A 25,361-nucleotide genomic window follows, 5' to 3' on the forward strand; every position below is an offset into this window, starting at 1 on the left:
AAGGAGAGGACCAGTGTTTCCAAATAACCACGCCTGGGCTCCAGCACAAGGTCTTCAAAACAGAAGTGTTGAATGTGAAATAGTTCAGTATCAGGGAATTCACCCTTTCCCAACAAAGCCTATTTTTTACTGGAAAATTCCCAGCCAACTCTAATTACAATGTGTTTCATTAGTATCAGGCTATTGCTTTTTATTGCTTCATTGATTTGTGTTTTAAGACACTCCTGACAAAGGCAGCTCTAAATCAGTGCTAGCGTGTGTCAGGGTGTCTGAGCAGAGGGGCAGGGCAGGGGGGTACTTTTACTGAGGAGCAGTAAAGGGGAGCACACTTTCATCAGTTGGAAAACAGGAATTCAGTTCTTCTCTTCCCTTTGATCAAGGAGTTTGAAGAACCTACAGAATGGGAGAAGCAACTCTGGGTTGGAAGGGACCTTAAAGCTCATCCAGTTCCAACCCCTGCCACGGGAATGGATACCTTTCACTAGAGCAGGTTGCTCCAAGCCCTGTCCAACCTGGCCTTGAACACTGCCAGGGATGGGACTTCTCACAGAAGCCACCCCTGTAGAGAGCTCCCCTGCCTTGCAAACCCATAGAAGTGAGGGATCCCATTTCAGATTAACAGCAGCACCCTGTTAGGAAACACCAGTAAAACATGGGCTGAAAGCTACAAAGCACTTCCCAAACACATCTCCTGCCATGCTCCTTACACACTGTTTTCCAGGAAATTTTTCAACTTCAAGGTTTCCTTGCTTCATTAGGCAGGGAATGCCAGACCACTTCATTATTTGCATTGCAAAGAGAAATGCTTGGGTCTTTTAGAGAGAGAAAAACAATGTCATTAAATGATTAAATGATCACATAACTGGCCAAGCCACTGCAGCAGTAAATGGCTCAGTCATAAAAAGGACAGTAAAACATGACCTGTCCCACATTTAATGAGCAATAACAAGGAACCATTCCCTTCAAACATCATCTGAAGTGTAAAGAGGTCTGAATTAAATTCAAATTGAAGTTGATTTCGTCTTTTAAATTAGACCTTTTGGAAGTCCATATTTACGTGTAAAAATCAAATCTCTCTCTCTTGAGATGGGTGGGATCAGGGAAAGATGCAAAGTGGCCATACCTGGATGCTCCCTCACATCCTTGCCTTAAGAAATACCACAGAAATGTGACTTGAATGTCAGTAGTTTTAGTGTATTATTTATAAAGTGCTACATAATTTAAGCATGCAAAGAAAGACCCAGCCTGCAGCAGGCACCCCACAGAGCCCAAATACCGGCACTGGTACCTCCTTAGTTATCTCTCTAGCCCCAGCTACCAATTAGAGGTGTGGTGCTCTGAAGATACATCTCCTGCCACTCAAACATCTTCCACTTCCCTGAAGAACAAAGCTCTCCAAGCTCAGAAACCTCGAGGGATCTGTCACTGATTCAGTGTGGTCACCTCTAACAGCCAGCAAAGATCACTGCCAGATCACCCCATATGCCTCTTACTCAGCTCCTTCCAAGAGTGCTGAAAGGGCTTCTAAGAGAAGTATCTCTCCTTTCCCAGCCTGCCCCATTCTTCTTACTCTACTGTACCTCACTCAACCCAAACCATCCTGTGATCAGTTAGAAGGTCTTCAGCTAATAGCAAGCCCAACTGTGTAACGCTGGCAACACACATCAATAACACAGAGTTTTTACACAAGAAATTCCTTGCATCCGGAAAGCTCAGCACTTTGCAGGAGTGCTGTGCAGAGGGGCTGATGTCTCACACCTGCTTTGCAAAGGTTGCTATTTATTTTAACCCTGTTTCCCTCACACGGAAGCCTGAGGAGTGGCTTGGTCAAGGGATCCGAACCCTGAAACCCTACCTTCCTGGCACCACTTGCCATCACCAAGTCATCTCTCTATGGGGAAGATCTGAAGGGACTGCAAAAGCACTGTTGCTCAGTTCCTGAAGCTCTCAGGACCCACGCATGCTGGAAACTGCTGCTCATTTAACATGACCTTCTACTTCATTTTATGAAGTCAAAAGCAGAACGTTTGAGGGCTGAAAACAAGCCAGTGTGGGTACAAATGTCTGACAGATTCACTCTGTCGATCCTCAGCTGATGAGGGCAGGAGAGAGGTTCAACTGGTTGCAAAGAGCAGAAAACAACTGATTGATAAAGGAGATCATTCTCCAAGTGGGAGATGCTCCCTAAAGATGCTCTGTGTAGGGACAAAAGAGGCTTCCAGGCTCCCTTCTTGGGGGGGGAGTCTGGATGAAAGAGGCCTGTGGTTTGGGAGCTGCATTATTTATTTTTCCAAGGTGTATGGGATGCTTTCTGGAGTCCATTCTCCCGCTAAGGGAGTGATTGGCACAGCAGCACCAATTACAGAGACCCGTTAAAACGTGCCAGGCGATATGAATATGCAACAACACCAACGCCTTTCTTTTGTAAGCAGCAAGTAGAAAGAAAGTAACAACTTTCTAATGTTGATCATTTAGGTCTTTTGTGAATTCTTTGTATTGTGCCATAGTAGCCTTCCACTTTTTAGACACATGGGTCTCCTGCTCCAGCGGACACTGGGCACTGTGGATTAGCATATTTAGAGTACATTGCAACAGTTGACTATTCAGTGTGTGAAGTGGTGAAATTTACTCTATTATTTCTAAACACTTACAGCAACGGCGCTCCTGTCAACCAGTCAGCCATCTATTACAAGCTTCTGTGTCCAATAAGTTACCAATTAATTGGCTCCTACAATTGTTGTATAGTTTACTTCTTGAATGGCTCCCTCTTTAGTAATTTCCTTCCCATTGTGTGACCCTTTCTGACAACTTCTGTATAACGCTATCAGATAATCACTGTCTTTTCTTTCTCGCCTCACTTTTCTCTATCTCTCTAAATAGTTTATTATTCTGCCTTGGTACCTTTTATGGAGGCCAGCTCAGTGGCCTGTCAGTTAAAGGGTAAGGATACATTAAAATCGTCATTCATTCAAAAGGCTTTGCAGTAAGTGCCCAGGATATTCATTTGTGCACACATACAGGTCCAAGCCTGAAGTGTGTAGCTCTCAAAGGAAAAGCCCTATCTTTCCTGAACAAACCCTTAATGATTTTACATTTCTCTCAGAGCCTGCTCTCTAATGAATGTTGACATTTCATGCACGGCGAGACACAGGAATTCTGTTTGTGGTCGGGGCTACAACATATTCCCAAGGAAATTACATTCAAAATTGATTGGGTGACACTCAAAAACTGGCCTAGAATTTGAATGGTTTCCTTCAAGCAAAATATAGGTGCCTTTCCCACTGAAAACCAGCCAGGCTTCAGCAAAGCCAAAGCAGAAAGTGCAAATGTTGTTTATGGCTTGCTTTGCCCTGCACCAAAATGCTGTGAAAGCAGAAGGGTTCTTTTAGTCCTTTCTGATAGAAGAAATGCCACAATGTCAAAAGTGTGAGCAAGGGGGTTCAGAGAGGCACTCTGAACCAGCAGCATGCCCTGGGCAAGGACCTGCCACAGTGGCCATGCCGCATCTCTTCTTTATTTTGACCAGGCAAGAAAGATGTTCACATATAACTGACTTTAGGTTTTGTGTAGATCAAGTCAGGCCATTGCTAAATCATGGCTAAGACTTTGTGCCCATGGATTTTTTTATTTCTGGGAGTGGATTCGAAGTATTTTGGTTCCTAAGTTCAATAAATTCAATGGTTATTTAAGCTAAACCAGCTCTGTAGGAGGAACTGCAGGAAGAAGACCTTCACACGGGAGGAAGCCACATGTACAGATGACAGATACTCAGGGGATGTTCTTGTCCAGTGTAAACCCCTCTCCCTCCTCCTGATCACACAGGCCCAGAGACATGAAAGAGCTTCTGAAATGGCTATGAAGAGATGACAAACCCAGCCACTCATCAGAGAGCCTCTACAGCCACACTGCTGTCAGGATCGGTGCAATATTAAACAAGATCTTGTGATGCTTTGGACAGGAAACATTCCTGCTGAAGGGAAGGGAAAACAACAGGATCTCTTTCTCACTCAGTAGCTCTAATTCAGCTGCTGTGCTACAAAGCATCATGGAGAGGGCGTTTATATTTGGTGGAAGGCAATGCTGAGCTCAGATCATGCAGATATCACAAGAAGCTCTTGCATCTTCATTATTGCACTGCTCTATAGAGACAAGTGTTTCGAAGAAGGTAATAAACACTTATAATTAAAGGCAACTATAAAGTAGTTTATTATAGTTGAGCACTAACATAGAGCTGCCCTGTGTCCAAGAGATCCAAACCACTGATACAGCAGACACAGGGAATTTTTAAACCAGCATCAATCTGACTGTTATGGCTCTGGAGTAAAAATACCCAGTTAGTGGCAGGCACAAGCTGGTTTTACAAGCCACCAGAGGAGCAAGCAAGAGGGCAAGCATGGAAAAATAGTGCAATGGATGCTGGATACGTGTCTTTATCCCCTGATGGACAGCTCTAGAGTGGGAAGGTGCTCTTCCCATGAGCTGGACCTTGAGCCTTGGAGAGCCACAGCACAGCAGCAGGAGACAGGATTACCCCTGTTTGTGCTTCACAACCACAATGGAGGACTCAGGGACATTAGCATCCCAAAAATGACATGATCGCATGGACCACAGGGGGCTTGGGAAATCCTAACTGAACCGACCCCAAAGTGTGCACAGGCAGTTATAAGCTCCAAAAGATAAAATAAAAGCCATCAGCTCTTTGCTCAGATTTCTGTAGGGTAATGGAAATGTCACTCTGAGCAAAATAGTTTCCAAGGTACTATCAAAGTTAGAAACTACAAGAACCCTTGCTTTTGGACTGAAACACAGCACTTTGCTCTTCCTTGCTTGTATGATGCCATCAGACACTGCCTCTGGTTTCCATGCTGACTAAAATAACATGGAACCCAGCAGCAAGCACTGGGGTTTTCTACAGCTTCAGACATGCTACTTTAAGCACCTTGTCCCCTCATTTTTCAAACTCCCTGATGAGGCAGCAAGTTTCTTTCAAGTCTGTTTTACATGAAGGATATATCTGTGTGTGCTTTGCTTCTCTAGGCCAACAGTGGCGATGTTTCTGATGCAGCTGAAGAAGATGCTGTCAGTCGAGAAGAGATAAAATTATCACCTTTCATGCAACATCAACAGGTTTAACCAACCCACTCTGCTAAGAGGAGAAAACAGGATCTTGGCAGAGAGGAAAAACAAAGTGTAGACGTGAGGATAGAAAGCACTTCAAGCCTACAATTAACTTCCATAGGAAGGCAAAGGGTGAAATCACCTGTTGCATAAAATAGTCAGTGACACCTACCTATTTCCCATAGGATAACAGGGAAGAGGAAGAGGAAATCCCAGTCTCCTTGGGCTTACCTAGGCGGCTCCAGGAGACGATGGGCCGGGGGTTGCCGGTTGCAATGCACTCCAGCACCGCGGTCTGGTGCACCGTCAGCGTGAGGTTTTCCGGGCCAACCAGTATCATGGGGTCCTTGTAGACGGTGGAGTGGGAGCCTGCAAGGACAGCATCATTGTTAAAAGGCATCTGATTCTCTCCTGCTTAATGGAAACACTGAAGGCTTTGTGCATCCTCTAAGTACAAATGATGCGGCTGGTGTAATCCTCACTAAATCTGAGGGGTACAAGAAACAAAAGGAGCACAACGCCTGCATGACAGTGCCACTGAAACGTTTCAGGTGTGCTGATATTCCTGGGGACACCCCCCCCCCCCCCCCCAGCCAACAGACCGAGCCACAAGCAGCCCTGTTAACACACATACATAGGCAGAATAAAGAAGGAACCATGCTGTGAACTAGAGAGCAGATGAGCAGGAAAAACATGGCATACAGGGAGGACACAAGCTGCAGGACATTTGTAGGAATGCAAATAAAGGAAGGAGTTGCTTTACCTTTCAGCATCTCAAGGCATAAAATAATCCAGGCACTCCACAATGCTTAAATCTGCCTCTCTGATCATATCCTCTCTTGCTGCTGGGATCCTTTGCTCCAAAACCCCTTTCCTGGGACACAGAGTGATGGAGGTGCCAGTCCCTGACTCCCAGTGAGGATCTTTTTGAGAGGAAACTCAAGGAAACTCCTCTCATAACTGCAGCTCACAGAGTGGTCACTGCCCTGCCTTTACAGCAGCCCTGAACTGGCCCACTGTGGTGTAATTGGGTACAGGGAGAGGATGCATCCCCTTGCTCTGCTGTAATCGTGATACAATCATTGCTCAGGATGCGATCACTAATCATTTATTTGTGCTACAGTAGCACCAAGTGGCAGCAACCAAGAATGGAACCCGCTGTACAAGACGATGCACAGACTCATAATACAATAAAGCCCTACCACAAGAACTCTGGAGACGAGGCAGGCACAGGACAAGCAAAAGAAACTACATTTCACCAGGCAGGAGGGGACCACAAGGCAAAACCATCCTCCTGTGCCAGGTATACCACAGCTGAAACTGCATCTCCTGAGATCCTAAAAAGCGCCTTATCATTGAAGGGTTTTGGGTTTGAATGGACCTTCAAAGCTCATCTAGTCCACCCCCCCTGCAATAAGCAGGGACATCTTCAACTAGAGCAGGCTGCCCAGAAACACATCCAGCCTGGCCTTGAATGTCTCCAGGAATGGTGCATCCAGCACCTCTCTGAGAAATCTGCTCCGGTACTTTACCATCCTCATTGTAAAGAATTTCTTCCTCACATCCATCCTGACTGTCCCTAAGCCAAAGATCCCTTCAGCCTTCCCTCCCATTTGCTGGCAGGAGGGAAAAAAGGAGATGCTCTCAGCTCCCCATTAGCAAACATGAACACCGACCATCTCTGCATTAGTTTCTTCCCATTTCCACCAAGATCTGGGTTACACTCCAGACATGCCGAGATCAAGCAGTGTTTAAGGAATTTCAACAATCTGACAGCTGCTGCTGGCAAAAATGCTCTGTGCACCTGCAGAGAGAAACACTTGGGCTGGTCGTCTGCCCCCGAGCAGGAGAGGGGCAAAGGGAGGGCTGGGGAGCTCATCAACACCATGAGTTGGGCTTTGTGCTGGGGCCATCCCACGCTGACTCTGAACATGGACTTCCCAATGTCTAAAACCCTTGTTAAAGAGGAGTGATCCACCAAAAACTACCTGCAAAGGCTTCTCTCCAAGATGAAATGTCCTTTCTTCCTGCCCTTTTTAGTGTTACCCTTTCCCAGCAGCTCAAGGGCTGAAGCTGGGGTGTTACTGAGGGGATTTCACAGTGGTCCAAGGGCTAGCACAGATCAGAGGGGCTCGCTTGTTAACTGCTCCTTACGGGGGCTAAACGGGAGCGATAGAATGACTGTGAGGTTGTGTCTAAATGGGCAAAATCCAAGAAAAATCACCGTGTCAGTGTGACTTAGGAGCTGAGGCTCTCACTAAATGCATTTCACTGCAAGCCATAAAATGCAGATTTTTTTATGAGGACCAGAATGCACAATAAATTCATATGACCGGCTGGTTAACCCCAAGAGAGCTGAAAAACAATACCTTCCCCTTCAGTACCTCAGCGTGCCTTTAAACCCCATGCAGATTTATTGTTCTAAATCACAATACTAAGTGTTCACGCTTAGAATAAGACGATATTATCATCGTATTACAGAGTGATTTCAATATTTCAAAACACACAGAAATGAAATGAATTGTCCAAGGTCACCTGAGAATGTCAGTAAATGGGAGCTGAGACCAAAGCAGAATTTAGAAAACACTATTTTCACCCCCAAATATGTAAAAAAGCACACTCTGATTTATATTCTGAGCCTGAAAGAGGCATGCAGGTCTTCGGGTGTTTGGTTAAACCCTGTCCAGCTCTGGAAGCAGCATTTCCAACACTGCCGATCCCAACGGCCACGGCAGTGCCAGCTCCAGGGCCAGAAGGGACGGTGACCCAGCAGCGATGTGGCCACCAGACACAGCACCATGCAAAGGGGCTGACCGTGCCCAACCACTGGGGAGAAGGAGGTTTTCCTCTCCAACCAGAGAAACTCTTTGGTGCAGGGTCAGGAAGGACTCGTGGCAGGCGAGTGCTGCTGGGGTTCAGGGCAACGCGGGGGGGATTTAGTCTGAAAGGGAAAAAGGCTCTGATGATGCACGTGGTCCCCAGGGGCTCCACCAGCAGTGGTTGCGGGTGAGGATGGGGAGGTCCCCGGCCCCGTCAGCAGTGACAGGCGCTCTAGCAGGGACGGGAGCGGTGCCGGCACCGGCTGTTAGCCCTTGATCAAAGGGACAGCAGCAGAGAGAGGCGCGGCTCGTGCTGGGAAGGTGTCAGCGCAGGGAGGCAGCGGCCCCTCGGGAGCCGCTCCGCTAAGCAGGCACTTGAAAATAATCAATGAGGAGGCCTGGAAGACACAACCGCGCTGTTTGCTGCCGGCAGCCCCTCCGCTGCTGCCGGGAGAGGAAGGACAGTGCTGCAAGCAGGCGCCTTCATCCCCCATGGGCAGTCACCCTCCTCTTCCTCTCCAGTCCCTGCAGGACACAGGCTCCCAGAGCCCACCTCCATCCTCTCCCTCCTCCTTCCCCAGCCAGGGCTCAGAAGCCCTCACAAGGCAGACTCGGTGCCTCTCTGTGGGTGAAGCAATGGCTGAAATTGCTGTTAAGAAGCGAGGGAGCCCTCCTGCCCCGATGAAGAGCAGAAAGCACCATTCCCTTTACCCCTCTGCACAAGAGGGAGGTGATGGAAAGATCTGCAAGATTACCACTTAACCCATCATACCTAATGACATGTGCACAACAGCACTCACATTAGTTCAGTATTTACTGACACAACACCCACACCACTGAAGCAATGCCTGCAGCACACCGTAGCCTCTGCTGGTGTGCCAAAGTCTAGGCTTAATATGCTAGCACATACCTGCTGGCCTGCTCTAACGGATATTTGTGTGCTCTTAGCAAACACCACAGAGCATAAACCTTCACTGAGGCTTAACCCAGTGCAATGGGTTTTCCATGGGCTGAGAGCATGCAAACATCCCATTACAGCAGCCCTGCTGACATGCAGGCACTGAAGCACAGTCCAAGCCCTTCAACAGACACTTACACACGGCGCCCATATTCATCATACGACTGCTTTAAGGAAAGAGGAAAACCACAAATGTTTCACAGACAGGAAACCTGGAAAATATCCATGTGAAATGAGGGATGGGCAGATGAGAACAACGAGCACTTTCTGCCCTGTGAGGAATAATAACTCAGACCAATAAACTGACACAAAGAACTTCACCACGTTGATAATTTACTGTTCTTTCTTCTCTCTACATGGGCTACTGCTCACATAGATCAAGAAAACAGATTAGCAACAAGCACCAAAAACCTCCCAGGTCTTTCAGAACCAGTTACCCTGCTTTCTTTCCCCATCAGAGTTGACATACACAGCATCCCTCTTTCCTCAGCTTCAACCTATTTCACACATGCTGCCTTTTTACAGCTGGCAGAGGCTAATCGGACACTTGGTACAAGTGTTTAGTCTCTTACTCCAAACCACTGGCCAGGCAGTCATTTTGGAGGGTGAAGGCAGGCTGTGAGATATGAGTGTATGCTGGGAAGCCTCCAGCCACTGGGTACCAGCAATTATGTGTATCTGATGGACAGGAGAATCACAGCCCAGGGAGAAAGACCCTTTGGCGTCTACTTCTTTGGCACTCATCTTCTCTGAAGGTAACCCACAGATGTCTGAAGTCCAGGACAAGCAAGCTATCCTGTTTTCATACAAGGAGGTTGAACATATCAAGGGTATCTCTCTAAGAGAGCACAAAGGTGTCATTCACTCCTGGTTGCTTGGGCTGTATGATTTGACTTAATACTTCCCACTTCCTTCATGCTAGGAGCAGCTACTGAAACATCAAGAGAGACTTGTGAAGCTAACAGTGTTTTAAATAAAAACCACTGACAAAGGAAGAACGTATAACTACAAGGTGACAATCTAACACCAGCTTTAGAAACTGGATGAGGAGTTATTGCTTGAAGGGGCTCCAAGAGATCAGCTTGGGTCCACACAGACAGCTAACAGTGGACAGTCAATGGGCAGGTCAGTGGGTATGGAAACATGGTAGTGTTTGCACCTTAATCCTTGCTTATCTGTGCCCAAGGTCACCCCTTCCACATGACATTTTGTGTGCATTCACCAGCAGGCCAGACTTGAGCACATGCAAAGTGTGGATATGGGTTGCTCTGGTTTGCCCTTATAGCTTCATCACATCGCACCTCTGGCAGAGTGAAACCAAACAGTGGTTTTGGCCATTATTTTGGAGAGGAGACCATAAGGCACTGTGACTTCCTCAGCTCAAGCTTTCAGAAGTGAAAACCTGCTTCAGCCACTAACTTCAGATGGAGATGGATGGAGAACCAAGTCAAAATTCAGCCTGGGTTGCTCAGGTCTTCTCCTTCTCATCTTCCAATGAAAGGTTAGCCCGCTTTGGTCACAATACACTGCTAACAGCCTACACAATATAATTCCCCATTAGATAAATAATTGATCACCCTGTGTGCTGCAATTACTTCCAGAGTGGGCAGGTCTCATAAGGAAATGATGAATATTCCACATTTCCAAAAGAATTTATTTAATGTAAAGCTGCTGTAGCTCATTTTCTCACCCTCCTCCTGCTACCCAGAAACTGGCAGTGATTTACAGGCAAAGAGACACATTTATCTGCTATCAAATGGGCTGATCTGGCAGGAACTAACAACAATCCAGAAGAAGGAAGGTGTCATGGCTGGAGAGAGGAACACTTCTCAGTGCTATTAGTCTGAAACTCTCTTAAACTGTACTGGTCCAGAAGAGCAGAAGTCAGTACAGCTTTTACTGGCACTCACCTGACACGGTGAGCCTGGCCTCCCGGCTGAACTTCACATTAGCAATATTGGTAGCAACACAGTGAAAAATCCCACTGTCTTCTGCCCTCAGTCCTGTAATCTGGAGGACTCCCTTGGGAAGCAGCGTGTACCTGTGGGAAGAGAAAAACAGGACCAAAAACTTGCAAAGCAGGACGTGATGCGGCAGCAGGCTGCAGAGCCATGCAGGTGAGGCAGGCTGTCTCCCTGCATCCCTGCATCCCATGCTTATCAGAGAATCATAGAATCCCAAACTGGATTGGGTTGGAAGAGACCTTAAAGCTCATCCAGTTCCAACCCCTGTCACGGGCAGGGACACCTCCCACTAGACAAGGCTGCTCCAAGCCCTGTCCAAGCTGGCCCGGGAGTCAAATCCCTATAACCTGATAACCTCAAATGCATGGAAAGGTGAGTTTAAAATAGTTATTGAGTGGGCACACACAAATATCAATAAATATTTTCTATATCTAAACCATAGGTATATTTAAGTCATGCATGCATACACACATGTATCCATACATTACAGGTTGCTTGGCAACTGTGTGTTTAAGTTGGCTGGTGGTAAGTCAATACAGTGTGATGAGTTAATAATCCATTTCCGTCTGGAAGATGAAGAACATCTTTCTCCCTATCAGCATATGGTTAAGTGCCTATAACCCTGCGCTGGGCTCCGAACGCGCGGCTCGGTGGCGGAGGCAGCGTGACAGCAATCAGTTTGAAACGTCCCCAAGTTGATTGCAATCTCTCTGGGACTTTAAAATGCCCATTGTTTTGGATGAATTATACCACAAGAAGCCTTCATTTTTGTTAACAATCTGCCCACAGCATTAGAAGATTCAATTCCAAAGCTATTATTCTGCCTTCAAAGCCTTCAAGTGCAAGACTCGGCATACAAATTTATATACACTTTATACATAGAAATGCACCAAGCGTGATTAATGCAGAAATCCAATTCAGTTAGAGAAGCAACCCTCATCATCCAGGCCCATTGGTGTCACAGATTAATCTACTGAGCTGACAATAAAAACCTTCCCCAGTAACTTCACTCCTACAAGAAGCTAAATCTGTTCAAAATCAGGACACTGAATGTAGGGAAACTGCTCCCAGTCCATGTCTTCTAGGGCTTGGGCAAGCTTCCTGCCCTGGAGGAGAAGCAAGGGGGTGAGCACAACCTGGGGCTCTCTGGGCTGGAGAAAAGTCTTGGCTCCTCAGCCAGGGGGCTCCTCAGCCTTGGAGAAAAAAGCCCTGGTCACATTCACACACCTGTGACCACAGGCTCGAGTGGAAAAGAACAATAACGCATGAAGGGATCAAGAGAACTTCACCTGTCCTGCACCATCTCATTGGGATGCACATAAGGTGTCAGGCCCAGCTCTGCAGCTCTTACATTTGCTGATACCACCATGGACCAGTTGCCCTGCTTGATCACACCCCCAGGTTAGAACCTGTATGAGTAAGAAGCCTTCAGAGGAGATCAAGTTTGACAAATCAACCCTGCGCTGGGCTAAAAAAAAGCTGGAAAACACGAGGAAAAACAAAACCTGACAGTTGCAGTTTGCCATGGCAGCTTGGGGCCTCTTGGGTCCTTCTACTGTAAGTTCACCACAACACCGAAAAGGTCAGGCATTGTTCCAGCCCTCCTGTTTTCTCCCGCCTCCAAAGAGGAGTTTCTGCTGCAGAACTGACACTTTTAAGAATCGAGGCTTTCAGGAAAATATTTACAGCTTCCTGGTTTCACCTATTCCCAATGCACAGAATCAACCCGTGATCGAGGTGTGCTGCGACCGACTGCCTCCTACCATCGGCTGTCAGCTCCCGAGTCACAGCGGGGACCGCGGGCATGGAGCACACGTTTCCTGCCAGCTGCCCGCTGCCGGGTCCCACTGCTGCTCCGAGGATCAAACCTCTGATGATCAATCCCTGCGATGAGGGATGTTTCCGACACGCAGGGAGCAGCCTGTCAAACACAGGAAGCGAGGACGTGCCGCCCCAGGTCTAGCCCGGGGAAGGGGGGGCAGTGGGGTTTTCCATATGAGGATTATGTTGGGAAGCAGCAGCTCAATGCCCTGTGAGATGCTCTCTGCGGAGCTCCCCTGCCATCATACACAGGGGAGTCCACCTGGGAAGGGAAGTCAAGAGGCCATGGTGTAATTCAGCACTTCCAAGGGTTCAGGACCCACATAAAAGACCCTAAGTCATGGATCTGGCTTGGGAAGGGTTGCACGAAATGGAGCCGCAGAGGGATGATGGATGCCAAAGCTACCCAGCTCTGCCAGGACTACTGGGTGGGCTTTATGCTGGAAAGTAAATCTGGAACAGGGCTGATCAGGGAAGGTCAATGCAGAGCCCTTGACCTCTCCAAAAATGCTTTACCTACCTCTCCTGAGACATGCATTATTTCCACACGGTGTTTGCCCAGAAGGAGCCCAGAAACCTCACAGCATTAACTAAGAGTCTTCCATGGCAGGAACACTGATCAAGACCCTCAGCCCAGGTTAACTGTGTCCTAACACAACTGTGACAGCAATAGCAAGCCTGGCCACCTTTTTCCACCTGGAGAAAGAGCAGCAGTACATGTCCTACCTTTCATTGTCTGTGTTGACTGGCATGCGGTTCTTTTGCCAGAGGATGACCGGCTCTGGCAAGCCATGGATCTGGCACTGGAATCTTGCTACACCACCTTCCTCCACCACTGCGTTCTGAGGGTGGATGTGGAAGTCGGACATGGCTGGAAGACAATAAGAGAGACAAAAATATTCACAGGTGAGGAGAGATCCATTGTCAAGAACTCCACGTGACCTAGAAACATCCGGATTTCCCAGAGCTGGCAAATGGGATGGCGATGCAAGAACAGAAGACTGGTTTGCAGCCTCACTTCCTGCATGGAGAAACAAGACCAGTGTCAAGTTCTTGCTACGTGTCTGCCCCTGCACATTAAACTGATTGACTCAATCAGGGCAGAAGACAGTGCTTCACGACACACATGCTCTACAGTGAGGTCTACAGGGGCAGCAAGACACACAGACACTGCACTGGCTGTGCTCCACAGCCTGAGTGCCTGAGTAGGCTTTGGATCCAAGAAAAGAGATGTTTATGCTTTCTGCTGCTGCCAATGTCTTACCTGCTGTAAATGTTCTTCTGATGTGCACCGCCTGACTGCTAAACTCGTTTGGTTTAAATGCCTTGACCAAAAGTGGTCCTGGATACTGAAAGCAAAACTTACAGCCCTTCATTTCCCCCTCAGTTTGGCGGATGCTCCAGCTCACTGCAGACTCTGCCTCCCAGCACTATGGAAGGAATGGTCACATCTCCATGCTGCGGAGCAACAGGCTTCAGCCCATAGAAAGAGCATCTGCCAAGAGCTCAGCAGTGCAGCAAACCAAAGCTTTTGGGGTTGGGACCACCCGACAGCTAATGACAAACTTCAGCGTGCCCCTGCAGGGTGAACGCAGACCAGCCTGTTCCAGCATAGCCACAGCTGTAACCATTGTGCACAAGGGCTCCGGCTTGCTGTTAGAGCTACATAAATAATACAGTAATTATTACTATTAATTAATTGGAAGGTGCTGCCTGTTGACTCTGCAATAAACATATTCGAAGCTAATAAACATCCCCGTGGTTATTCAGCTCATGATTCATTTACAGCGCTGCATCCCAGGAAGATCTCACATTATCATACAAAGCAAACTCCAAGAGAACCCCCTGCTCTGCCACCCCAGCTCGATAATACCCCTCTCCCCAGCAAGAAAGCCTCACCCCCTTTTACATGCATCAAGCATAATGAATGTACTTCTGCTAAGGAACAAGCTGCATATGTGTCAGGGCAGCTTAATCATTCATCTGCAAACTCCAGTTGGGCTCAGGCAGATGGGAGATGGCCATTAGCAATCATACATTAAATATGGGTTGCATTAACCCGCGCTGCTCCCACAACCACTGCTCTCAACCCGCTCACTGCAGGTTTGTTAAGCTGATGGAGCAACACGGAGCAAAGCTCTGGCCCTGCGTGGCCGTAGGGATGGGGAGGTTTTTGTAGCTGTGAGGGTGGGATAAGGAGCAAGACACGCACTGAGATGCACTGATTGGAGCAGGACCAGGAGGTGGCTGTGCGATGCTCCAGCCCGATGGGAACACACCAGCACAAGGCAAAGATCATGCAAAATGATACCTTTCCCAAGATGAAAGCTAATGCAAATATCCCGGTAAGGGATGGAGCCCGGTGGTGGAATGGCAATTTATCCAATTCACACAGATTTAGCCTTGAAATGAGACTGTGGCCCAGAGGAATCAGCCACGTGGGAAGGAGCCCAAAGGCTGCCCAGGTGATTCCCTTTCCAAGCTGACAAAGGATGCTCCAAAAAATGATGGATCCAGGGGTGCCTGTGGCAGGAGGACTCAAGGGACCCTGTGGAACATTTCAAGGCTGCCATTCGGAGACCCAGGCCAGGGCGAGCATCTTGCAACCAAAGCGTATGGACCCACACCAAGAAATAAACCCAAGAATGAACAAGAAGGACACAAACCTCTAACAAAGAAAGAAAGGGGGGAGGAAAAAGCAGCAGAGATTCAGATGCCTGCAGGAAAACTCCTTTCAAATGTACAGATGCTCAGTGCTGAGGTTTTTCGGTGGCTGACAGGGTTGCTAAGAGGAGGGAGGTGTGAATGAGAGCAGCCCCGGCACAGACTTTGCTCTGCTGGCTACAGAATTCATTGCCAGCCCTTTATTTCAATCATATCACCTCTTACAGGTAAAACTGCAGCAATAACCTCTACTCTTAAAGACACTAGTATTAATATTTATCATGAATAAAACATGGGAAGTTATAAATAATTCAGTTATGAGGATGTTAAGTAAAATACTACTCTTCAACGACCCTATAATGTGGCTTTGAAGCACAGTTTTATGTTAAATGCCTAGGAAACACTCTGACCCTTGCCAAGACCAGCTGGTTTGCAGAAGAGGCATTAAAAATTCATGCACTGAGCTACAAAATGCCATTCTTAAAACAGGTTTCTGAGTTTATTTACAGTTGCAGAGACAAAAGCTTTTGCAGCACCTCCTGTACAACAGCAACAAAACTCGAGCACGTGTGCTTACCTGTGATGCTGTCTTCAGCCTGCAAATAAATCCCTGGGTGTAAGCAGAGGAGAGGGATAGGAGCACAAGTGCTTTACAGAGCATCGCCTGGCTAAATCTCTGCTGACCCACCTGAGATTTTCATGGATGCCCCAACTGACTGTAACAAACTCCTACAGCGGAGTCCTTGCTCCAGGCAGGGAAAGACAAACCAAAATGGGCTACAGGAATGGATGGGGAATGGTCCCACAGGAGATGGGGAATGGTCCTAGCAGTCCTCACACACTGCAGCCATGGGTGAGCCTTATTTCAAAGATGCTGGCCAAGGTTAGATTCACACTGAGCTGTCTACAACCACACTGACACATGAGGTAGAGGAGTTCCTCTTCATCCCTCCTTCCCCCACACTGTATCACAGAGGACCGCAACCAGGATGAAGGTGGATCACAGGTGAGGCTCTTCCCTAAAGAGAGCCTCATGCTTGGGAGCTCCCATCACCTAACCCTCACCAGGATGCAGTCTCCAAAGGCATGTCCTACAGACACAGCACAGGTGAGCAGCAACTCATCCTCATCCATATTCACAGAGGACTCGTTCTGGCAAAAGACTTTGCTGGGTCTCCCCTAATCAAAGCACAAACACTGCCTCCATCCTAATGGGCCCTGTGAAAGGCCAAAGGAATGAAAACGAAAAGAGGTATTGAGTGAAATTTTCTCTACTCTGTGAAAAACTAAATTGAAACCATTAGTGGCCAATCCTTTTCTGCTCAGTACAGCATTAGTGCTAAGCTGGAGATTGACCTAGATTTGATATAGAAAAAGAAAACATTAACTTGGTATGTCAGAGCAAATCCCAGGCCTGTTAGAATCATTAAAACACAAACATTATTATCAACTGCAGGTACAAGGAGAAGACTTGAAGGGTTCAGTGCCAAGCATGGTGTTAGGAGAGCATTTAGGGAGCTCAGCTAGTTCTGCTTTTTGCTTTTACGTTACTTATGGGGTAACAGATAGCCAGGCTGGCTCTGACACAAGAAGATGCTGGGGAGAAGCTGAGCATCCTCACCACCACTGACACCAGGCAACCCACAGGTGAGCCCCCTTCTCTACATTTCTGCCACTAACCTGTTAAACTCAGACCTGTTCCAATGAAGGCACAAAGTTAAAATGCCTCAAAGTTAACACAATATACAAGGAACAAGAGTTTAATGGGGACATGCTTCTAGTACCTGGGATCCTACATGCCCCTACCAAGGAGAGCAGGCTTTGTTAGCTCCATTACAACTGATCATGGTGAAGCTGGGGAGGGAAATGGTCTGCCCAGCGCCAGAGAACAAGCCACGGACAGAGCCAACCCCTCCAAGACTGGCTGCATCCTGATGATGGTGACAGCTGCTGATTTTCATACCGAATTTCCATACTTCCAATAAAACCAAATTTCCCATTGGTTTAGCAGAAGCCAGGGCCATTTTAAAACAGAATGACCACCATGCCAATTAAACCCAGACCTAAACCACTCTAAAATCAGGCTGACAGCTCCAGCAGAACCAACCTGTGGTATCTATGAGATTTACTAAGCACCCACCCTCCTCGGCACCACAACTCCTACCCAAACGCTTTTGCTGCAAGCCACCAGCCCCAAAGCACGCAGAGGGATTAAATCTTCCATTCCCTCCTGGCTTAAGAGTCCTTCACCATTAAGTTAGCAACCTGATGGGGAATATTGTCAAAGAATCATAGAACCATAGAATTGTTAGGGTTGGAAAGGACCTTAAGATCCTCCAGTTCCAACCCCCCTGCCATGGGCAGGGACACCTCACACTAAACTATATCACCCAAGGCTTCATCCAACCTGGCCTTGAACACTGCCAGGGATGGAGCATTCACAACCTCCCTGGGCAGCCCATTCCAGTGCCTCACCCTAACAGGAAAGAATTTCCTCCTTAGATCCAATCTAAACTTCCCCTGTTGAAGTTTTAACCCATTACCCCTTGTCCTGTCACCACAGTCCCTAATGAAGAGTCCCTCCCCAGCATCCCTATAGGCCCCCTTCACATACTGGAAGGCTGGAAGGCGAATATTTTCAGGAGGTGAAGGCTTTGCAGACAGAGGTCCCTTCCACACTCTGCAAAGGGAAGAACTGCCTGCTAGAAAGAGCAGGCATAAAAGATGGGGGGCGTATGGACACCACAAATCCCATCCTCTCCTCTCTTCCCCCTGCTTCCAAGCGGGGCCGTTTTCCCAAGTCTTTAAGGACACGGCATCTCCTTCCCATACATTTCTCTCTTTTTAAGGATGCATTTTCAGGCAGATAAAGAAGCCCCATCACAAGAGCCCGGTGGCTGCTCCAGCTGCAGAGCAGCCTCCGCGCCCGCGAGCCGGCCCTGCGTGTCTAATGCCGCTATTGTGCGAGGCTGCCGTGAGCCCAATTTTGAATGCAAGTTGCTTTGTGCATAGTGAAGCGTGAACAACAGCGCCGCCCATTTATCTATTTAATTCTCCAGGAGTAGCAGGAGCTGGGGCCTTCGCTCACATCTAAAGGGAAGAAAAAATCCCCTTTCTCTCCGCTTTGGAAAGGGAGGGAAATGTTAAAGACCGGCCGTGCCTCTGCCAGCGCAGAGGAAAATCCTGCCCGCTACCCATAGGGGTGAAAATCCCGGATCTCTACTGTCCGTGCTGGCCTTCAGATCTCAAAAGCAAATGGGCTGCAGGAGTCGGGAGGGTTTGAAGCAAGGAAGATGTTTTGGAGGAATGTAGCTCCTTTGGGATGAGAGAGGGAGGAAGCCCCATCTCCTCTGTGCTGATGGAGAGGGAAAGAGGCTCAGTCCTGTGCGCTTCCCTGCAATGCTTGCAAACAAATGCTTACTTCTCTCTCGCTTTGGCTGTGGTTTTCTCCCCCTGGAGCAGGTAGGACTGCTCAGAGCAGGATGGTGCAGGCTCTCCACCCTCTCTGTATTTTGCATCCTTCGGTACCCGTTGTTGTCACACTCAGTCAGAGCTGAGTGAAACAATTCAGACAAGGCTGAGAAGACGCCCCATCAGATGGACTTCTCTGGTTGAGGAACAACGTCTCCACGTGGTCTGGCTTTTCTTCCCCCTGCCCTAAGCCCGTGGGACAAGGATAAAAGGGAGACAACTGAGCTAATGCCTTGCAATGAGACACAGCAGCTGCCCATGGGGAGGGAACATGCAACAGATACAAGAGGAGGGGGGGAAAATAAGTTACAACCTCCTAACTCCGAGTTCACCAGGAGGCAAATCACTGGCTGCTCTGGGACTATGGCTTCCCAATTTTCTGCATAACATGTGAAATGACTGCAAGCCAAATCCAGCTCAGGTCACCTCCGTGCCACACGGCAACGAGCAGCACCCATGGCCTCTACTGATCCGTGATTTACCGTTTGCGCTGGGGCCTTGAGAAGCAAGTGGACAAAAGCACAGAACCCCACAGGGGCTGCTTCTGCGCAGGGATGATAAATACACCATGGAAGTAATGAAGTCGTCTCCACTGCAGAGCAGGAGTCGGAGGGAACATGCTCAGGGGTCTCTGGTTGCTCTGCCCACCCTGCACAAGTGAAAGACCAGGGCTGGGAGGAGAAGGAGGGGTTGTACCTGCAGGAACTTTATCGTGGTACCAGGAAAACCTTCACCTGCCTGTGCTGCAGCTCCACTCCTCTTCCCGAGGCTCCCTTGAAGGTGCACCCCATCACCAGCACACCCAGACTCTCCTGCTCAGTCACATGCACCTCCAAGCCCATCTCCCTAAGTCCTAAGGAACATTTAGTTTATTTATGGTATGGATTATAGCTCACTTATTGGAAAAGTAACTACACTGCCATCAGTTGCTGACGAAGGGGTCCGCTCCCATGGGTGAGAAAGACTTTTGTCTGGATAAATGCAGTCTCTGCACCATGCACAGAAATAAAGAGGGACCATACACCCCAAGGGCTGTCGCATACTGAAGTATCTCACAATTTCTATAAAGCTCACAAAGTGCTATCCCTCTGGAGAGACACTGTGCCCACAGTGTCCCAGTACAGAATGCCAAGGGAGCATCCCCAATGTTTGACACATCACCACCCTCGCTATCTTGACCTGGGAGGTTGGAGAATGCCACAGGAGCTGCCTATGCCAGAGGATACCCCTAAAATCAGCTGGCCTTTGCCATGCTCTCCCTGGTGCAGCTGCATTGCCCGAAGGCTTCCTGCTCAGACCAAGGACCTCCTGCAATGTGGCTGCAGCCAGAAATCATCCCAGCCTGGAAACAAGGAGCAGCGAGGCCCAGTACATCAGCACAAACACCCTCTCTGAAGCCCAGTGAGCAACCAGGCGTCCAAGCATCCTCAAACCCTTCCCATAAACATATCAGTCATTTTACAGAGACAGGCACAGGGGACACAAAGTGACGCCCATCATCACAACCCAAATCCAGCATCATCCCTCGAGTACCAATGGCACGCTCTGCCTACGAGGCAATGCTGCTCCTTATAAATCACTTTGAAAGATGCAGCTGGGCGATCCCATGGACCAAATTTCTCACTTCCCTCCATGTCCAGAGCACGGGGCAGCAGCCCATCATGTCACCTGCTACACACAGCAGACAGCCCAAGGTGGTTATTCATCTTCCAGCACCCTCTTGTTTTGCAGGGGAATCGCCTAATAAACAGCCCCGTTAGCACTCTCAAATTGGTTTTGGGGTGAGAAGTTTCTGGTGAAGAAGGAGAGACCTTTATCACGGAGTGCTATTGCAGTAATTTTTCAAGACAAAATTGCTCTCTGGCTCATGACAGCATTTAGTGTATCCTGAGGCGACCATTTGTGAAGCCAAACCTGTGGTCATGCCACCCCACTGCTGGAGGGAAGGGGGAGCACTGGATGTCATAAACAACTCTTAATTTGCTTGGGTGGACTGCATATGGGGCTAGTGATTCTGCAGTGCAGGAGGAGGCTATCCATCACCATTACACTACCCAGCAGTACGAGTCACCACGAAGGGCTCCTATATTTCTTAAGAAACCCCAGCATCCTGTGAGACTCCCCCAGCCCAAAACAGGGCTCATGTCCAGCATCACAAGTTGCTCCCTCCTGTTGCATCCACAGCTCACCCTGCTTCGGCAATGGCTTCTTCAGGACCCCACTGCACCCCAGGCTCTCCTCCAAAGCACACGTTTGCTCTTTGCAAAATACCAGTGATTTATCCTGCTCAAGTGCCCCTGCAGACCCCTGAAACAACGAGAGAATGAAGGACAAGCTGCCCCACAAGCCTCCGGGAGAGGCTGGCTCGGTGAGGGCAAAGCAAAGCATGCAGCACACTGCCAGCAGGCTGGGCTCTGCTGCCAGATTCCCATCCGGAGCTCCTCATGTTTTTCCTACTCCGACACACACAATTAAGACAAATTACATAGTTCCCATTTTGATTTGTTGTACAATAACAATGTTTGCCATCCCTTTCCCAAATATTGATGGAGATGGTACAACAGGAAGCTCCCATACAGCTGGGTTTGGCCCAGGACCACTTTGTTTGCAGCCAACTCCTCCTGATAGCAAGCACGGAGGAGCAATCCTGCTTTGCATCAGCTCGGAGGGGCACTGAGCCACGGGAGCAGGAGGCGTTATCCTGCCCCTCCACAGCCCTGCAGCATCTCTAAGTAGAAACATCCCTTCTCAGAGCTCCTGGGCTGCACCACAACCACCCATAGGTTTGTGTGTTCCCTTCACTTCAGCATCTCCGGGGGGATCCCAAAAGGAGACTGGAAAGACAGCTTCTCATCACGGCTGCCCATGACACGCCGTCAGTGCCGCGCTCAGACAGGAGCTGTCCTGATTTACAGGCTAATGAATGTTAAATGAGATGCAGGTTTTAATTTTTTGTTGTCAGCTCCCATTTTTCTGCTCGCAATCACACCAATAATAGCTCCAAACCCTCAGCATCTGTTTTTACCAGCTCTCCTGTAATTAGTTTACTAATGTATTTCAGTGCGCCTTTGTTACGTGCAGAGAACTACTTCATTCCCAGCTATCAGAGATAGCGCACTTCAGTCTATAAGGAGTTTGGCCTTTGTTCCCTCGTGGTTATTCACATGGGGGAAGATGGCTCAGTGAATGATAAGCCTTTCTATCACTACACGTTCTCCATTTAATGTCTTTATACTGGCTCATTAATTACCACAGAAAACTCCTTTCCGAATGGAACCTGTGATTTATAGAAGACTTGGGCAAGGTGCCATTTCTATCGGGATGACAGCGAACAGCACAGTGCCGGTGATTCACTCTTCATTCTCCTTCCTGCTGCTGCAGGGTCAACCCTGCTGCGGTTGAGTTTTGCCTGTGCAAGTGCTCGCTGCCACTCCTGCACAGCTGGGATGACCAAGTCCATAGGAAACAGAGCTACGGCCCGTTCTGTATGTATGCCACAGTGCCTGCTGTGTGGACTGAGGTATTCCCTCGGGCAGAGGCTGGATGAGTGCCTGGAGGAGGTGGGACCGGCTCTGAGATGATGCCCTGCATCTCTTTATCAAATCTGGTGGTCCAAGGTGTTGCAATGCATACAATGAACTGGCGAAAACCCAAGCACAGAACAGAGAGGGACTCAGACTTTGGTTAAAAGCGGTGGGCAGTCACACATGATGGACTCTGTGACCCCCCAGATGTGCCTCTCTGCAGTGTCCCATGCCACAGTCCAGCAGGTTTGAGTCTCAGTAGTATCACAGAATCCCAGACTGGTTTTCATTGGAAGGCACCTTAAAGCCCATCCAGCTCCATCCCCTGCCACGGGCAGGGACACCTTCCACTAGAGCAGCTTGCTCCAAGCCCCTGTGTCCAACCTGGCCTTGAACACTGCAGGGATGGGGCAGCCACAGCTTCTCTGGGCACCCTGTGCCAGCGCCTCAGCACCCTCACAGGGAAGAGCTTCTGCCTAAGAGCTCATCTCAGTCTCCCCTCTGGCAGGTTAAAGCCATTCCCCTTGGCCTGTCCCTACATCCCTTGTCCCAAGCCCCTCTCCAGCTTTCCTGCAGCCCCTTTAGGCACTGGAGCTGCTCTCAGGTCTCCCCTTCCGGAGCCTTCTCTTCTCCAGGCTGACCCAGCCCAGCTCTCTCAGCCTGGCCCTCAGATTCTAAACCATTATGGCCTTGCAAACCTCGCAGCAGCACAGGGAGGGAAGAGCTGTGCACAGACACAAGGGAAAGGCTCCGGCTAGACCCGAGGCAGGCAGAGCACAGGAGGAAGGCGGCTGCCCTGCCGTGGAGAGGGAGCGATGTGAACAACGCGCTCTCTGTCACTCGAACTCCTTCAGAACAGCGTGTCTTTCACCACGGCCATGTCCTGCGCCGAGCATCGTAAACTGCCCCCTTCTTTACCACGGAATGAAATGGAGGTGGAACCAGGGCACACGGTGTCTGAGGATGGTATTCAGATAGAAAAACAACCCCCAAAAGGCTGGTTTCCATCCCCTGATGCAGAGGAGCCGCCTCACACCGTTACAAGGACAATACTCAGCATACCCTGTGCATACGGGGAGGTGAGAGGAGATGCCAAAGGACCTGAGCACGGATGAAGAGCAAGTCAGGCACAGAATTGCCATTACAAAGGACTGCTCTAGATCATGGAATCAGCTAGAGAAAGCTCCTTTCTGTTCATTTTAACTCTGAATTTCACTTAAATGCAGGTGATTTTCCAAAATCCCAAGTGTTCCTCTGCTCCCACCCCTTGATGGTGAGCACAGACATTGCCTGATCCAGACTAAAGGTGATAATATTAAAGACGTAGAAAGGCCTGAACTGCTGTGACAGTGAGAAAATCCAGCTCCCTCAAGGTCTGCTTTCCCTCCTGGCAGCGGCTAAGCCATTAGCTGTCATCTCATCCCTGTGGCCGCCTTACATACAGACATTCCTGTTTGCTCCTTGGCAATAGCAACAGCTTCCTATTTAGCTGGCAGCAATCCAGGGGAAACTCAAGCTGAATTACAGCCATTCTTCAGAAAATAGGCCAAATCCACGGCAGCAGGACACACGACCGCAGACGGAGCGCTCTCCTCTCTGCTATTTATGCCGCAGCGAGGAGCCCCCATGGCTGAAAATAGCTTATCTCTGGAAGTCCCCCTTCCCGTTCCCGGCTGCCAGCCAAACCATTCCCACCTCAAAGGGAACGTCCGGAGCTCCGGCGTCTCAGCCCCACTGTACAGGGCGAGCGGTTTGATGTTTGCACTGATTTCTCTCCGGGAGCTCGGTGGAGATGGGGATTGTGTTTCTGTGTGAGAGCCAAAGAGCGTTAACTCCTTTCCTGCGCCTCCGCTGGGATGGCTGCACGTGGGGTTGTACCCCAGCATCGCCTGCCGGTGTGTACGCAGGAGCGTGTGGACATGTGCAAGAACAAGATGGGGAGAGGCTCTTCAGCAGGGCCTGTTGCGACAGGAGGAGGGATGATGCTTTTAAACTAAAACGGGGAGGTTCAGGCTGGATATGAGGAAGAAATTCCTTACGATGAGGGTGGTAAAACACTGGCACAGGTTGCCCAGAGAGGTGGTGGATGCATCATCCCTGGAGACATTCAAGGCCAGGCTGGATGTGGTTCTGGGCAACCTGAGCTGGAGATGTCTCTGCTCACTGCAGTAGGGTTGGACTAAATGACCTGTGAAAGTCCCTTCCTGTTCTATGATTCTAAGTACATGTAAGACACGGGACGAGTGGTAACATGGGCTGGACTCCCTGAGCCACAGTCCCTCCAAACACCCATTCCCACAACAAGGTGAGAGCTTAGGGTCCATGTGGAGCAGCCACTCCATCTGGAAACACATCTGCACCCACCACAAGTCCTCTCTCCTCCCCACATATCCCACAGTGCCCTAAATATGACTGGGAGATACAGCACCATCCTGAATCATGGGGACAGACAAATACAAATGAGGACACAGGAACACGGATGGTCACACAGAGGAAGGAAGTGATGGCAGAGTTACAAATCTCCCCATCTTTATCTTCCTTGCTATCACCAGACCATCACTGAACCCAAGGAGCGTGGATGCTTTCCAGAGAAAACAGCTCTCCAGGGAGGACTGGCTTCTTGTTGATAAGCAGCAGGGATGCTTATCTGCCAAACTCACAGCAACGCCTCACCCCGGGCCCACTTTATCACATTGAACTCATTACCTTTGAGGAGTCTTTGAAAAGAGGAGGCAGGAGAAGAGCGGTGGGGCAAGGAGGCAACTGGCCCATTGCCCTGCTGTGCTGCTCCAGGCTCAGGGCTTCCTTACTGACACATGCTGGTGGGACAACACTGCCTGTGAAAGCACCACCAGCACCACAACACCCCAGGGTATCACATCAAGGAAGAAAAGCAACAGAAAGAGGAGGTGCAGTTCATTGCACCTACAGTCACACCACGGAGGTCTGCACTCACTGGGTGTTTTCTGCAAGGGAGATGGTGTACAACAGCGGGTTTCTATATGGTAGAAAAATAACCTCA

General features: G+C 49.0%; 1 protein-coding gene across 1 annotated transcript in view; it reads right to left on the reverse strand.

Annotated features, from left to right (window-relative positions):
* The window catches only part of IGDCC3 (immunoglobulin superfamily DCC subclass member 3), a 101,526-nt gene that overhangs the window by 31,077 nt on the left and 45,088 nt on the right, over positions 1 to 25,361 (reverse strand). Inside the window, exons 3-5 of the mRNA XM_062642567.1 lie at positions 13,407 to 13,551; positions 10,806 to 10,936; positions 5,350 to 5,487 (exon numbers count right to left, since the gene is read on the reverse strand). Of these exons, the coding sequence (XP_062498551.1) occupies positions 5,350 to 5,487; positions 10,806 to 10,936; positions 13,407 to 13,551 (414 nt within the window). The remainder of the gene's footprint in view (positions 1 to 5,349; positions 5,488 to 10,805; positions 10,937 to 13,406; positions 13,552 to 25,361) is intronic.

Source organism: Pezoporus occidentalis, unplaced genomic scaffold, assembly GCF_034315485.1.
Source record: "Pezoporus occidentalis ecotype Australia unplaced genomic scaffold, CSIRO_AGI_Poc_V1 ctg72, whole genome shotgun sequence".
In the NCBI taxonomy this organism is placed as follows: Eukaryota; Metazoa; Chordata; class Aves; order Psittaciformes; family Psittacidae; genus Pezoporus; species Pezoporus occidentalis.